At 57.5% G+C, this 15,350-nt stretch overlaps 1 protein-coding gene across 5 annotated transcripts in view; it reads left to right on the top strand.

Moving 5' to 3' along the window:
• CROCC (ciliary rootlet coiled-coil, rootletin) overlaps nucleotides 1-15,350 on the top strand; it is a 35,455-nt gene that overhangs the window by 14,584 nt on the left and 5,521 nt on the right. For all 5 annotated transcript variants that reach the window (XM_048519223.1, XM_048519219.1, XM_048519222.1 and 2 more), the window contains exons 12-29: nucleotides 844-1,043; nucleotides 1,439-1,621; nucleotides 2,049-2,193; nucleotides 2,612-2,758; nucleotides 3,212-3,442; nucleotides 3,983-4,176; nucleotides 5,285-5,412; nucleotides 5,824-5,993; nucleotides 6,600-6,779; nucleotides 7,491-7,625; nucleotides 8,376-8,519; nucleotides 9,764-10,002; nucleotides 10,175-10,334; nucleotides 10,874-11,041; nucleotides 11,648-12,011; nucleotides 12,108-12,283; nucleotides 12,366-12,486; nucleotides 14,147-14,310. In XM_048519223.1, coding sequence (XP_048375180.1) covers nucleotides 844-1,043; nucleotides 1,439-1,621; nucleotides 2,049-2,193; nucleotides 2,612-2,758; nucleotides 3,212-3,442; nucleotides 3,983-4,176; nucleotides 5,285-5,412; nucleotides 5,824-5,993; nucleotides 6,600-6,779; nucleotides 7,491-7,625; nucleotides 8,376-8,519; nucleotides 9,764-10,002; nucleotides 10,175-10,334; nucleotides 10,874-11,041; nucleotides 11,648-12,011; nucleotides 12,108-12,283; nucleotides 12,366-12,486; nucleotides 14,147-14,310 — 3,249 coding nt within the window. The remainder of the gene's footprint in view (nucleotides 1-843; nucleotides 1,044-1,438; nucleotides 1,622-2,048; nucleotides 2,194-2,611; nucleotides 2,759-3,211; nucleotides 3,443-3,982; nucleotides 4,177-5,284; nucleotides 5,413-5,823; nucleotides 5,994-6,599; nucleotides 6,780-7,490; nucleotides 7,626-8,375; nucleotides 8,520-9,763; nucleotides 10,003-10,174; nucleotides 10,335-10,873; nucleotides 11,042-11,647; nucleotides 12,012-12,107; nucleotides 12,284-12,365; nucleotides 12,487-14,146; nucleotides 14,311-15,350) is intronic.

Below are 15,350 nucleotides of genomic sequence, written 5' to 3'. Positions count from 1 at the left end.
CCAGTTTCTATTCTTAAGTGCAGATTTTGTTTTGTTTTCCACTATCTCTTTTCCCCACCTGCTGTTTTACAGAAACAAAGGTAGGTGCACGAGTGCAGCTGCCCAGGGCTGGATCGTTGGCAGTTCCCTTCCTTCTCATTGGGGCTGGGGTTATTCCTGGTACTAACTGTACCCATTTAAGGCATCGATCTTTCAAAATTTATAAGTATGGTGAACAGCATGATTTTATAGTTAATTAAACAATGTCATGCATTTTATTGTTAAAGCAGTAAAATGCATATATGATTTTTATATATGTATTAATTTATTAAATTTGCATCCTGCTCCCTGGACCAAAGTCTGGCTCATGGCTGCGAACAAACATTTTAAAACAATTCCACTAATTCATAAAATATAGCTATCAGTAAAAACCAGGATGGCATCAAAATTTAGGCCTATTAAAACCCCGCCCAGCCCAGTGTTGTGAGCAGTCTTGAGCCAGGCACTGGAAAGGCACCCTATGCAGATTCTCAGTTAATCATTGTGTGGCGGGCGGGCGGGCGGGCGGGCGGGGGGGTGGGGGGGTGTTGCAATGCAGAAAGCCCCTTTCCTTTGCCCCCACAGTCCTGTTCCGTCCCCCTGCTTTGGTTTCTGCAATTGCAGTGGGCGTGTCTTGTGATTCCAGGCAGAGGTTTTTATTCATGAGGGCTGGAAGCTCCTTTTTTATATTTACGAGGGCAGACGACCTTACTTGTGACCTGGTCGGTGAGACTCAGTCTTCGGCTGTAGCCATATCTGGGTGCCAAAAGTCTTCCATCGACCAAGGGAGACCAATGTGCAGTTTGCTGCTTGTCGCCCCGGCAGGAGGCCCGTGGCAAGTTCGAGGCCAGCCAGGATCTGGTGGCCTCCCTGAAGAAGCAGCTGGCTGAGGGCAACCGTGAGCACCGTGTCCTTGAGCAGAGGGTCCTGCAGCTGAGGGACGAGGCAGACGACCTGGCACGGGCCAAGGAGGGCGCCCTGCGAGACGCCAGCCGCTCCCAGACATCAGCGGACCTTTTGGCCAGGTGGGGGAGCTTGAGGAATCAGAGGCAAAGGATGGTGTGCTGTCCCCAGGGAGAACACCCCCCCCCTTCCCGCTCTCTCTGAGGAGGCTGCCTGCCTGCCTGCGTGACTCTAGCCTTGCCTGCTTGCAATCAAGGGGTGCAGCTTGACTGGTGAATGAAATGGCTGTCCTCTTGGAGGGGGCCTCTGGCTCCCTCCTTTGCTCTGTCTGGCAGCACCGGATGAAGACAATGGCCTGAGCTGTTGGCGGCCGTTGTCTGTCCTGCTGGCTCCTTTTTCTGGTCCTCTTCACTGTGCCACAGACATGCTCAAGAGAAGGAAGCCACAGAAATTGGCCCCCACTTTTTCCCACATGTGGTTACAGGACATCTCTCCCCCTCCCTTCCCCCCATGCCAGTGAGAAGGTTGTCCTGGAGAGGAAGCTGCAAGCCCTGCAGCAGAGGCGCAGTGCCTGGGGGCAGGAGAAGGAGCAGCTGCTGAAGGCCACCAGCGACCTCCAGCGCCAGTGTGAGGCCCTGGAGGCGGAGAAGGAGTCCCTCTTGGCAGACCGGGAACGAGGCTGGAAGGAGGTCAAGCAGGGGTGGGTGAGCAGGTTGCAGTCCCACTCTGCCCCCCCTTCCTGCTGCAGAGTTTTTACTGGGGGGGGGGGGGGGCGCATGCGGCTGGGTTGCAAAGCCCTGCTGTACATTCGCAGCTGCCTTGGCTAGTTCCAGGCTTGGCCAGAGAAAAGATCCCTCCCTCTCCCTTCTCTCTCTCATACCTCCTGTTTTCAAAGGAGACTGCCTTCATCAGAACCCCCCCCCCCCAAACAGACTGTGTCCAGTCTGAGGAGCTGTTGGGGTGACCACAGAGCCTTAAGGCTGCAGCGTGCTCTGGAAGACGGGGCCGTTCTCCCTGCGCCTGTCTGTTCGGCTCCTGTTGCATTTTGATTTGTCACCTGGGGACGTCCTCAGGCGTCTTCTGCAGGATGCCTGTAATCCCCCCCCCCCCCCGCTTGCCTCTCACAGCCACGAGCAGCTGGAGCGCCTGCAGGGGCAGAAGTCGGCCTTGAAGAGTGAGCTGGTTCTTGCCCGCGAAGCGCTCAGCCAGGCGGTCTTGGAGAAGGAGATGGCCGAGGGTGAAAAGGCCCAGGGGGCTGAAGCCCTCGCCCAGGCAAGTGGGGGTGGGGGTGGGAGCTGCTGCCGTTGCAAGGCGGCCTGGGTCTTCACGTAGTGGTGCTGAGCATGAGGAGCTCTGCAGGCACCTTGGCACAGTGTAGGGACCTTGGCGGCTGCTAGGTGCTCCCCTTTCTGCTTGGATCAGGCCCATGGTCCTGGCCAGGGGGAGGGGCGTTCTCAGGTTTTCCCTTCTGCCCATCCATACAAAGCCCTGGGGAGTCCTGGATTTGGCTCCGTGGGTGGGGTTTCCATGCCTGCATGGCATGGCTGAATGATGTCCCCCGTTCCACCAGTAAGATGCCGCTGCCCTGAGTGCCTCAGCCAAAACCGCTGTCCTGTCGCAGAGGCCCACCCGCAGGCTCTGGTCCTTGCTGTCGGGCTTGAGCAGTTCGCTGCCCCTTCCCCCCGTTCAGGCAGAGGTGAGGCGTGCTGAGCTGGAACGAATCCTCAACAGGATGAGTGCAGAAGAGGCTTCTCTGCGGGATTCCCTGTCCAAGATGAGTGTCCTGAATGAGGGACTTGCCCAGGATAAGACAGAACTCAACCGCGTCATTGCCCAGGTGCGGACCGGGGAGAGTTTTGTGGCTGCAGGGGGGGGGAGGCGGCTGGAGTGGCACAGTATTCCTCACCGTGGCCATCTCTGCTTGACTGGCAAGAGAAACAGGGTCCTGGGCTAGGGGGGCTATGGCCAGGTGTGCTGTGGAGCTAGCCAGGAGGCCTGGCTGAGCAGGATTTGCAGGGCTGCCCTGTAGAGCATCTCCCTGCCCTTGCTGACTGGCGGGTTCCAAGGGAGCCGGGGGGGGGGGTGCCCCTTGGCCTTTGAGAGGAGGCTGCAGTTTTCTGGCCCTGGGCACTGGTGCATGGCAGGTGGTGTTATTTAATCATGGCTCACGGTAGCAGAAGAGCTGCCGTGGGACTCGGGTGGAGGAGGACACCGAGGGCGGTGGGCCCTTCTGCCCTGCCTGCTGCCCAGGGCTGGCAGTGATGAGCCCTCCCTTTCCTTGTGGGGCCAGCTGGAAGAGGAGAAGGCGGCCCTCTCGGGGGCAAAGCAGGCAGCGGAGCAGGAGAAGGCTACGATTCGACTGGAGCTGGCGCAGCTGGAGCAGGAGAGGCTGGACCTGGCTGCGGAGTGCCGGGCGGCTGGGCATTCGCTGCAGGCGGTGGAGCAGAGCAGGGAGAAGCTGCAGCGGGAGCTCTCGACTCTGCAAGGGGAGCAGGAGCTAGTCCGGGGGCAGCTGGGACAGGTGAGCTGCAAGGCGGGCATGGGAGGAGCCTCTGCCCCCCCCCCCACACACACTACTGAGCTGAGTTGGAGTTGCTCCTGCTACTTCTGGCTTCGGGGGGGGGGGGGCGTGTTTGCGCAGGCATAGGGGTGTGTCCGTCAGCAGCTAGCTTTCCTCCTGTGAGTGAGCCCTGCTGCAAACTCCCCGCAAGCGAGCCTTGCTGTTTGTGTGGCCGTGGCTGTTATGAATGCAGAGATGACCCCGGCCGGCAGGGGCTTCCAGGGGCTGAACTTGGGTCCCTGGCGAATGTGCCGTTTCTTGAGCCTGAGTTGCCAGGTAGGTTCTTTAAAAGAGTGCCTGCAAGACGGCTGCTTTCTTCCTGGCCCAAGTCCTGCACCTCCGAAGGCTGCAGTGGTGTCAGGCGAGGGCGGTCTGCCCATGCTCTGAGGCAACCACTTCACTTCTTCCTCTTCTTCGAGGGCTGAGCTCTGCTTGGGGGCGTGGGGGTGGCCCTGGGGACCAGGAGAGCCTGGCAGCGGCTGCCCTCTTTTCTCCTCCCAGCTGTCTCGCCAGAGGGACGCAGCCAGCGAGGCGCTGGCGCAGGTGCGCAGGGACCTGGAGTGCCACAGTGAGGCCTCGCTCAGGGCAGCCAAGGAGAAGGAGGGGCTGATGAAGGAGAAGGCCAGCCTGGCCGTCCAACTGGCCGCCTCGGAGCGGGACAACCGGGGGCTGGCGGAGGAGATTGCAGGCCTCAGGTAGGGGGCTGGGCCAGTGCGCCCTCTGCAGGTGTGGCTGAGAGTGCCTGGGACTGGTGGGTGGTGGGTGGGTGGACTGGCCAGCGGCCGTGTTGAGCAGGCCGCCTGGGCACTAGCAGCAGTGCTAGCAAACAGGCAGGGTGGGGTGTGGCTAATTGGAGGGCTCCGCTGCCACTCGCTGGCAAGAGCCCGTGGGGGGCAGAGCCACAGCACGAAGGAGGGCTCCGGTCTCGTGCTGCTCCTTCCCCTCCTGATTTGACATTCCCAGGGCAGAGCAAGCAGATCTCATGGGGGACTGAGATCTGTCTCGCGTTCCGCTCTGTTCCCTTGATGCTGGGATGCCTGGGGTCTGGATCCTTTTGCCCAGACTGCCCTTGCCGAATGAGAGGTCTGGAAAGTTTGGGGGGAGGCCTCAGGGGAGAGGGTTGGAGAAAGGGTTGTGGCAGAAAATCCAGCAAAGTTGAGGGAGGATTTGGATGGCATGATGCAGGCAGGCTAGCTTAAGTCGGCTGCTAGTTCTCTCACAGGCCAGAAGGGTTTGCTGGGGACATAAAAGGGAGGTAGACAAGTTCAAGTCCAGGAAAAATGGCAGACAGATCAGTACTGGGCATGAATGGGGCATGAAGCCATGGGGCGTTCTTAGGCTAGCTACTGGGCAGCGCTTCCACACGCAGAGAGAGGCCTGGGGAGCGTAGGGCCCCTGCTGAGGCTGGAGAGTTCAGCTACACCGAGAATCCCGTGTGCTGAAGCAGAGGGCAGCCAGGATGGGGAAGGGGCGGTACTTCTCCCCTAGGAGCAAAGGCTCAGGGGCTACAAAAATGATGGTCAGTGGGGCACGATGGGAGGGATTGTAGAAGAATGCACGGGGGGGGGGGCACTCTTTAGTTAGTGGGCAGTCAATTCAGGCTTTGGAATTCCACTGAGAACTCCTGTGATTCCTGTTAGCCCCATGGTGGGGTGAACTGAAACCCCGGCGGGGGGGGGGGGGGCAGTGGCCTCGTGTCAGCAGGTGGGAGAGGCTTTAGCCCCTATCTCTGAAAGGTATGAGCCCTGGATGGCTCAGAGGGTTATTCTGGGCTCTCCTTGTGCTCTTCTGAACTTTGTCCAGATCAGAAAAAGACACCTTGGAGACAACCCTCTTTGATGTCCAGAACCGTCTGGCTCAGGTGGACGCACGGAAGGAGCAGCTGGAGTCACAGAGCCAGGCCCTGTGTCTGGCCAGAGAAGCCCTGCAAGGTGGCCTGGGGTGGGGGGTGGGGACACACTCCTGCTTGCCCCCCTGTGGGCCTCTCCATTCGTGTGGGGCACGGGGGGATCTGGGGTGCTTGTCGTGTCCAGCTCTTGTTGGGCTGGCCCTCCAAGAGACACCTATCCGCACTCTTTATTTTATTTTCTCCAGGCTGGGCAGGAGTGGGTGTTTTCACGGGGGGGGGGGGGGGAGCAAGGGGCTCAGGCGTCCCTTGTGTTGTGGCTGATGCCTCTTGGACGCATCCTGTCGTTGGGAGGCCTCCTGTGCTGAGAGTCCTCCGTGGAGATGTCCCCCCCCCCCAGAGGGGGCAGTGGCCTCTGCCCTTGCGGAGGTCCTCCCTGTGACCTGAGGCTCTCTGGCCCTCTTTGCGTTGACTCCCTTCCTCCCGTCTGTGGCAGTGGAGCTGGGCAGCGCCCGCAAGCAGAGGGAGGCTGAGGTGAGCCGGCTGGAGCGTGAGCAGCTTCTGCAAGCCCTGAAGTTGTCCCAGGTGGAGGAGGAGGCCCAGACGGCCCTGAGGACCAGGCAGGCAGCGCACGAAGAGGAGGTGGCTCAGCTTCAGAGGGAGAAAGTATGTGCAGCGTCGGGCCTGGTGGATTGGGTCCAAAGGTTTTACTGACTCTGTGCAGGTTTGTTCTTTAGCAAAGCAGAGCAGTGGGCGCGTGCCGAAATGCACAAGCCTTGCTCCAAATGGGATTTCAGGCAGATGTTCCAGAGGGAAAAGGCCATGTTTTAAAACCAGGTTGGATCTGCCTTCCTGTGTCAGTCGGGGAGAGCCAAGCAGGGGCTTCTGAGCATGAGCAGGCAACAGTCGTCCCCCCCCCACACACACTCTGCCCCCCTCCCCTTGCTGTTCAGCAGCCGGCTCTTTGAGCAGGCAGCTGGCAGTAGCCCGGATGGAGCAAGTCCCTTGGAAAGCCAGTCGAGGGATCCTCCGCCTTCTCTTGTGGCCAGAAGCGAGATTCACCCAGCTCGGGGGGGGGGGGGGGTGATCTTTGCCTCAGAGGGCCGGAGTCTCGCTCTCTCTCAGCCACCCAGATGAACACCGTTCTGTGTGTGAGTCAAGCTTTGGTGTTGGGATGGATTGGCAGAAGCCCTTCTCCCCACGGGTGGGTGGAGGGGTGGGTGGCTGGGTCCCAAGTCACCACACCCAGCCCTCGGGTGCTCTTCCCTGCAGGAGGCGCTGCGGAGGGAGCTGGAAGCCCAGCGGGAGGCGCTGCTGGCCCGCCTGACGCGGGAGCAGGAGGAGCTGCTGGCCCGCCACGAGGCCGAGAAAGAGGAGCTGATCGAGGAGCTCACGGCTCTCCAGCAGGAGCGGGACGAGACCCTCTTGCAGGCTGAGAGCGAGAAGCAGCAGGTGGGAAGGGGGCGGGCATCTCCACTGGAGGGCCTGGGCTTCCGTGCGGTCCCGATCCTGTGGACTCCAGTTGCCATTGCTGAGCTGTTGCCCAAGGGAGGTTTGATGTGACAGAGCTCAAGAGGCGCCATCAAAACCCCAAGGCAGGTGGCGGGGGAGGGAGTCTGTGGCCCCTCTTCTCAGGGGAAGGCTCCTCTCCACAGGGGCATCAGGGCAGGGCAGGACTACTGGGATAGATTCCCTTCATTTTATGTGCATTTGTCATTTCCCCCTCAAATGTGGGCTTTCAAACAATGTCCAGAAATGTTTGGAATGGGAAAATGCAGGGGGAAGGAAGGGGTTCTAGAACACACACCTAGAATCAGCCCCCCAAATTTAAGTGTGTGCATCCAAATCAGCTCCGCTCACCCCCCCCCCCCGCAACTTCTCTGCTGCCCGATGCTCTGGCCTTTGTGCCCAGCTGGGAATCCTTTGCGTGTGGAGGGTCTCTCGGCTGGCACCTGGGGGCGTGGAGGGAAGCCCTCTGCTCCCTCCCCCAGACTGAGTGTGGCTGTGCCAGGTGACTTCCGTCTCCTCAGACCAGGAGGATGGTTGGGGGGGAGGGGGGCGTGCAGAGAGCCGGTGCCACATCCACCAGACCTTTGGGCTGTTGCCGCTCCTCGTCCCCATGCCTGGCTGCCGGTGACCCCCTCGTCCTCCCCCCGTCCCCAGGGCCTCTCCCTCAAGGAATCGGAAAAGATGGCGCTGCTGGAGAAGCTCTCGGGGGTCCAGCAGAGCCTGGCCAGCCGGACCTTGGAGCTGGAAAGGCTCAAGCAAGATGCCCGGAGCCGGCAGGAGCAAGAGCGGGTGGGTGTGCATGTGGGTTCCGATCTGGGCAGGGGTCACTGAGGGTGGGCGGGGGTGGGGGTGATGAGTGAACTGAAGCCAAAGCCCGGCTGTCCGTCATGACGGTGGGAGTCGAATTTCGGGTAAATGATGATCAGCAGCCACTATCCTCACGTGGCCCCTTTGGCCCCTCCCTTTCAACGGTTAGGAGACTGTTACGATTGGCAGTCCTAATTGTAGTCTTTAAATTGTGTTTTACAGAAGATTGTTTTTATTGCTTTTTGTTGCTTCACTTCTGTTGTAAGTCATCTCGAGTTTCACATGAGAGAAAGACAGCTAATAAGGGTTTCAAATAAATAAATAAGTAGCAAAACCATAAAGTAACTCCCCCCACTCTGTGGGGTCACATCCACACCCTTGGACAGATTTATGGAGGAGAAGTCGATCTATGGCTACCAATCTTGATCCTCCTTGATCTCAGATTGCAAATGCCTTAGCAGCCCAGGTGCTCGGGAGCAGCAGCCGCAGAAGGCCATTGCGTTCACCTCCTGCACGTGAGCTCCCAAAGGCACCTGGTGGGCCACTGCGAGTAGCAGAGAGCTGGACTAGATGGACTCTGGTCTGATCCAGCTGGCTAGTTCTTCTGTTCTTCTGTTCTTCTGTTGCTGCTCGTGCCAGCATAAGCGCCCCCCGCCCCACCTGCAGGAGGGCCTGTTGATGCTGCATCACCCGAGGCTCAGACAAGGGGCTGGTCTTTCCCTCTCGCTGCAGGCCACAGTTGCTGCCTTGAATGCGGAGCTCAGAGACCTCCACAGGCAGCAAGAGGAAGACACGGCAGCCCACGAGCAGGCGGTGCAGGCGCTCCGTGACCAGGCCAGGGATGTGGGAAAGCAGAAGGAATCGGCCCTCCAAGAGGTAAGCGGGCAGCCCAAGGCGTTGGGGGAGGAGAGTCCTGCTGGCCAGGCTCCCCAGAGTGCTTCTGCAGAGGCTGCAGGCGGTGGCCTCGGACAGCGGCCGCCCCCCCCCCTGGAGCTGGTCCTCAAAGGCAGACGGTCAGCTGGCAGTCAGCTACTTTTCCCCCCTCCATCACTTTGCCCATGCCCTTTTTAAAGCTGTCTAGGCTCTTGGTCATCATTACATCCTGGGGCAGTGAGTTCTGAAGGTTAATTATGCATTTGTGTGAAGGGGGGGGGGTTCTTTTGCTTGTCCAGCATCTGTTGTCTGTCATGTTCATTACATGAAATTCTGATGGAAATAAAAGTTCTCCCTGCCCCCGCCCACGTCCTCCGGCTCACGCGTGTTATTTCAGCAACCTCCATCCCATTCTCCAACGGCTTGTCATCTTTTCTCAAACTTGAAACGCTGACGTGCCTCTTCCTTGCCTCCTGAAGAAGGCGCTGTGACCCCCTGGCTCATGTAGGGTTCCTTTTCCTGCACCAGCCCCCTCCTCAAATATCACCAGTTTGTGAGCTGGCAGTCAGGACTCTGAGCAATCCTTCGATCTTCCCTTTATTCTCCCCGCCCTGCAGAGAGGGGTCGCACCTTCCGCTGCAGAATTTGGCTCTTCCCTTGCTGCCCACCACCCTGCTGCTGTCGGCACTTTCACAAAGATCTCTCCTGTAGCCCCCCAAGCAGTCAGACTCCAGCAGAGCGTTTGTTCCGTTGGATTTCCTGCCCCGTGGCGCATCACTTTGCACTTAGTCGGAGTCCTTTGCCACACAGTTTCCTGCTCTCCCAGTTTGGACGGATTCTCTTGAGCTTCTCGGTGGCCACCTGGGCTTCCCCCATCCTGAGAAAAGGCTTGACTGTGACCACCTGCCCATTCCCCCAGATACCGGGTGGTGTATGAGCCTTCACCTTTGCCTTCACTTTGGCCTTAATCCCTGGGAGCCCCCAGCCCATTGTAAAGGGTCCCTTGATCCCCACCTTTATGTTTCCGGGTGAAGAAAGATGTGGTGGGGTAGGAGCTGGCCAGAAGGATAGGAGAGGGTAGGAGGGGCCGTGTGCAGCAGAACTAGGGCAGTGTGGGGTGGGATGGGGGAGGACCTTGCTGGCCTCCAGATCCCAGGGGGAGGTGTGTCACCTGGAGGCTGCTGCAACCTGGGCTGTCCTGGGAGCTGTTTTGGTTTTTCGAGTGTTCCCCACTGCTGCCCACCCAGGTGGAGGAGCTGAGGGTGCAGCTGCGTCTGGTGGAGGATGTGCGGGACGCCATCCGGCAGGACTTGCTGGAGACTCAGCGTCAGGCTCGTGAAGCCCAGGAGGGTCAGATGATCCAGCGCAAGGAGTCCATGGGCCTGCACCGGAGCCTAAGCGATGAGACCAAAGAGAAGGAGGCCCTGCAGCGGTCCAATGCAGAGTTGCGTGCCAATGTGAAGCGTGCTGAGAACAACCGCATCAGGTGAGGGAAGAGAGGGCGGAGGGCTGCCCCACTGTCCCTGTGTGGCCTGGGCAAGGCGTTCTCTTGCACAGCCTTTGTTTCCGGTCAGACTTGCTTGGGGTGGGGCAGTCTGGTTTCTGCACTCCCTGACCAGGCCTTGGATGCTGGTGGCCACGCCCCTCTCTGTCCCCAGTTTAAAGCGTGCCAATGACGAGAAGGAGCAGAAGATCTCTATTTTGGAGGAAGTGTGTGCTGCCGTGGGCAAGGAGGCTGCTGACCTGCGCATCAGCCTCCAAGAGGTGGAGCGGTCGCGGCTGGAAGCCCGGCGGGAGCTGCAGGAGCTGCGGTGGCAGGTAGCGGGGTTCACCCAAGGGCTGGAGTCCACCCCATAGTGATTATCTGGCTTAACTATCTGGACTGGGCGAGGAATTGAAAGCGGCACACTCAACTCTACCCCCACCGTCCCTGAACCTTTCTGTGCCTGGAGTATAAATGATGTGGGGGGGTGGGGTTTACATATAAGGCTTTGCTGCCTCCCCACGTGTTCTCTCTCTCTCTCTCTCTCTCTCTCTCTTTCTGCTTTTCCTCCCTCGCCCTTTTGTTATGTTTTGGGTTTTTCTCTTTTCCTCTTCTCCGGGCTCTTTGCATCCCTTGGCTGGAGACCTGGCAGCCCTTTTGCTGAGGTTTGCAGGCGTTTGGGGAGAGGCCTCCCTTCCTGGCACAGGCACACACCTCTGTGTTGTTGACCAAAGAGGTTGGGCCAGTCCCTGAAGCTGCTGCCCTCCCTGCCAAACCTGCTTCCTCCTGGCCTCCGTGTCCCCGTCAGCTCCCCTCCGTCTCCTGCCTGTGCTGCTGGTGCCTGCTCAAGCGCTGCTGCGTTGCTGCTCCACAGATCAAGGTGCTGGACAGCGAGAGGGCCAAGAGGGAGCAGGAAGTGGCTGAACTCCAGGCCCGAGTGACTTGTGAGGAGCAGTGCAAGGAGGAGAGCAGAAGGGAGTCCATTGGCCTCAAACAGAAGATTGCAGCCAGTGAGGCTGGCAGAGAGTCAGTCCGGGAAGAGGTGAGCTCCAGGACCCTCATGGGCCTCACCTGGGCGCTTGGGTCTGGAAGGAGCCTGCCCGAGCCTCTCTCCTTTAGTCAGGCATTCAGTCCCTCGTCCTGCTTGCTTCTTGCCCCTTCTCAGGGGGAAGCCCATGGGAAGCTCTTGACGTAAAGCACTTTTCTCCAACTTGTGTGGCCAGAAGATCAGTATTTAATTAAAGCATTAAGCCCCCCAGTGATTCCCCAAATCCCCACCGTCAGAGGGGGCCACCGACCTATGCCACTGTGGGAGCGAGCCTGAGCAGGGCTGCTCAGAAGTAATTCCCATTCTCGTCAATAGGACCTGCTCCCAGGAAGAGTGTCTTTAAGATTGTAGCTGTTGACACCTTTCCAGCACGGAGTGCGCCTTTTCCACGGCTGCTGCCCTCTGAGCCTGTGCTTTCGACATGCTTTCCACGACAACCTCGTGGCCTCCTTCATTCCTGGTCACAGCTAGCTCGATTAGACCCCATTGGCATACATTCCATGCTGAGATTTTGTGGCTCAGTGTGCACCGTCACACGCCTCCAGAGGTTGCCCCAAATGGCTCTCAACCTTTGCCCTTCTCTTCTCAAACCCTCATTAGCTCCACAGACTGCAGCAGAAGGTGGCAGATCTGGAGCGTGAATTCCAGCAGAGGGAGAGGGGGCTGCTGGCCAGCCTGGAGGAGGCTCAGGCCCGCGAGAGGAAGCTGGTGGATGCCGGCCACAACTTGGGGGTCAAGCTGGAGACCGCGCAGGCCGAGGCGGCAGAGCTGAGCCTACGCCTCAGTGCGGCTGAGGGACGTGCCCAGGGCCTGGAGGCAGAGTTGTCCCGCATGGAAAGCCTGAAGAGAGGCGTGGAGCTCAAGCTGGGCAGCCTCTACTCGTCCCTGAGGCGCACTGTGGGCATTGGCCTTGCTGTCAGGAAGCGAGGCAGCTCCCCCCAGAGACTTTTCTCCCCTCCAAAAGGTATACTCCGTGGTGGGGAGGCCCTGTCTGCTTGGCACTGGTCTGTCTGCATGGCAACCCTGCCTCTTCCCTTCCTGCCCCTGGGTGTTGCTGCAGGTAGGCAAGGCAGCCCCGCACCAGAGGCCTGCAGCGTGAACTCTCGAACTCCGTCCCCAGAGCATCATGCTTCCCCAAGTTGCAGCGAGCAGCTGGTCGTGGACATTGACCCGGAAGTGGTGCGGGTTGCGCTCTGTGATTTCCTGCAAGAGCTGAGGGCAGCACAGCGAGAGAGGGTGTGTGGATGGCGTGTGGCGGGTCAGCGGGCAAGTGCTTTTCCCAGCTGCTGACTGTTCCGTCTCTCTCTTTGGCACGAAGGATGAAATCCGGTCTCAAATGGCTACCTTGAACCACCGGTTGGCTGACATGGAGGCCCAGCGGGATGTGGCCGGGGCTCAAGTACAGCAACTGCAGAAACAGCTGGCCGAGTGCAATGAAGGTAGGAGTGAGTGTGTGTGTGTGTGTGCGCGCGCACGGGCATGCTACCAGCATAATAAGCCGCTCTTCTAGACTGGAAAAGTCACAGACAGCTTTGCAGTGGTCCCAAGGGTTGGGTTCCGAACTCAGAGGAAGAGACAGGGCTTGCGACTTGGAGTGCTGACCCGGGTTCTGCAGCTGACTCTGTCAGGGGATGCTGGGGGATGTCTCACCACGAGGCTCTTGTTGCCTGGCTCTGCACAAACCCAAACTCCCATCAGGCATTCCAAGGCTATTTGCTTCAAGTAAAGATGGAGGCAAACTGCTGGAAATGGAGCGTGCTGCCTCCTTCCCACCCCGTGGAGTTTCAAGAAGAAACTCACAGCTGTCCTGCTGGGTCACACCAGTGAGGGTCCCTCTAAACCAGTATCTGGTCTCATGCAGTGGCCAGTAAATTATTCTGCAGGGCTAACAGCAGCAGCGCCTAGAAGCCAAGGGCTCTCTTGATGTCTCCTCCTAGCACTGGTGGTGTATTGCCTCTGTGTAAGGAGGTTCCATTTACTCACCATGGCTAGTAACAATTTAACTACTCATTGAATAAATAAGTATTTCCTTGGTCCTGTACCTGTTACCCCTCAACTTCATTAGATGCCCCCAGCTTCCAAGTATTATGAGAGAGTGAAAATAAGCTTGCTCTATCCTTTTCTCTACCCCAACTTCTATCCAATCATCTGTTTTCTGAACTAAAGACTAGTTTATAGTCGTCTTCATAAGTTATTTCTGATATTTTCCAGTCTCCCAATAAGAAACTTGATTTTAATGACGAGATACACATACTGTTTAGAAAACCTACAATTTCTCATTTGATTTCCCGGGGAACACCTGGGTGTATGCCATCAAGACCCAGTGACTAACTTACTGTTAGTAAGTGACTTGTGATGAGCTGGTTTTTAATTTGCTCATTGGTCCTAATTCATCTCTCGCTTCTTCCATTTGACACAGTTCTTCATACACCACTCCCCAAAACAGGACCTTTGGTCTGGGTCTCTGTCACACACTTTCCACAGCAAACACAGAGGCAAAGAATCTGTTGAGCTGTTTGCTAGCTTATCTAACTCTGTGTCCTCTTTGATATGCAGAAGACTGCCCGCTCCCCCGCCCAACGCAGCCTTCCTTGCCCTGTTTGTAGCATTTCTGTCCAGGAGCAACCATGCACGATGCCATCAAGTTTTAGAGGTGGCCACTAGATCTGTCATGTAGCATCAAGTACTGCAGCATCCCTCGCTTGGCTCAGAAGCTTCTAGCCTTTCCAAGGAGGGTCACCCCCTTCAGTCTCCTCACATGTTCAAAATTACCACCATCCTCAAGGAGTGCAGACTCCACGGCTCCGCATCTTCAGCACTGGAGAGTCCAACTGCTCAGCTGCCACTGTTGGGGGTCAGGGGGAGAGGCCTTGTTTCAGTCTCTGAGTCTGGGTGGCTGTTATTTCTTTCCCTCGCTTCACTTTCTGCTGATACGCTGTTGATGTCAGCACCACAACGTTGGAACGTGATTGATTTTGGTTGGAAGCCAGGATTCTTGGGGCTTTGCAGGAAGCCCCGCGTGCTTCTCCTTGGGCTGGGCTTTGGGGGACCGTGGGGCCTTCTCCTACCTTCACTGCTGGCCGCTGTTCTCTTCTGCAGGGAGGCGCACCGTGGATGGGAAGCTGAGCAGCACCCAGGGGGCCCTGATCCTGCAAGAGGAGATCTTGCGCCGAAATGAGCGGGAGCACAAGGCTTTGCTGGACAAGGCGGCAACGCTGGAGCAGAGCGTGCAGGCAGCTGATGGCGAGAGACGAGTCTTGCAGGTTCGGGGTGGGGGTGGGTGGGATGACGACGCAGTGGCTCTGAGCTTCCTGCCTAACTGCCCCATGGCTGCCTGCTTTGTTTCTGCTGGTTCTGTTCCACCCTGCGCACAAGGGTTTTCTTTTAAAGCTCTGATAATGGTCAGATCTCCGATTTGTATTGTGTGGATGGATCTCTGTGAGAGTCCTTGAGCACCTCATTCAAAAGAATAATCTTTTATTTTAAGAATGAAGTAATCCAAAGAGGATTTGGAGCGGGGAAGGAAGTCCTAGGATAAGGCACTAAGATAGCCTGGATCCTCTCCAGTGATCTTGGGGGTTGCCAGATAACACCCCAGCAGTTGGCAAAAGGGGAGGGGAGTAATGAACAGGGGGAGGGGGACAGACTTCCCACTCTGGGGCCAGTTCTGGGAAGTACCTACATCCAGTCAGTAATTCCAGAGATTTAACCTCTATAAGTCACATGTATTGATTTTCAGAGTGCTACAGCATGCAAGCAGCCAGTCACAGGCAAGGCAAACATAAAAATAATTTTAAAAAACTCACAATGTCTTCTCAGCATATGATTAATTATACATTTTTCAAGCAACAGCTTAGTGCTTTCATGGATTCTGGCAGTTCTCTTAGCAGTTCTGTCACCCACAAAAAGTGCATTCCTGTGCAGCAAAGCAGATGCCATTCAAGAGTTTTCTGAGATTCCTGCCTTTTGCCACTAAAAGACTACCCTTTTCTAACCCACACACCGCACTCAGCATGCCAATTCCCCTGCAAGGCTAGGCCAGTGAATATCATCCACTATAAGCAATTAGCAATTCTGCAAATGCTTCTACATAAGGGAGGATGCCAGCAACACTTAGAACCTAAAACTAAAGTGCAAAGTTCCTTACACCCCCACACCACCCCCCAAGTAGAGCAGCAGATTAAGAGCTGGATTTAGACGGGGATAGGAATCAGACGCTGGTTCCCTCCCTGGCCGGCCATTTCCTCAACCAGCTGCCTCCTCCTTTAAGGGCTGCCTTCATCTCTTGCCTGGGGAGGAGGTG

This window comes from Sphaerodactylus townsendi, linkage group LG16 (genome assembly GCF_021028975.2).
Source record: "Sphaerodactylus townsendi isolate TG3544 linkage group LG16, MPM_Stown_v2.3, whole genome shotgun sequence".
Taxonomy (NCBI): domain Eukaryota; kingdom Metazoa; phylum Chordata; class Lepidosauria; order Squamata; family Sphaerodactylidae; genus Sphaerodactylus; species Sphaerodactylus townsendi.
This window is presented reverse-complemented; position numbering and strand designations above follow the sequence as displayed.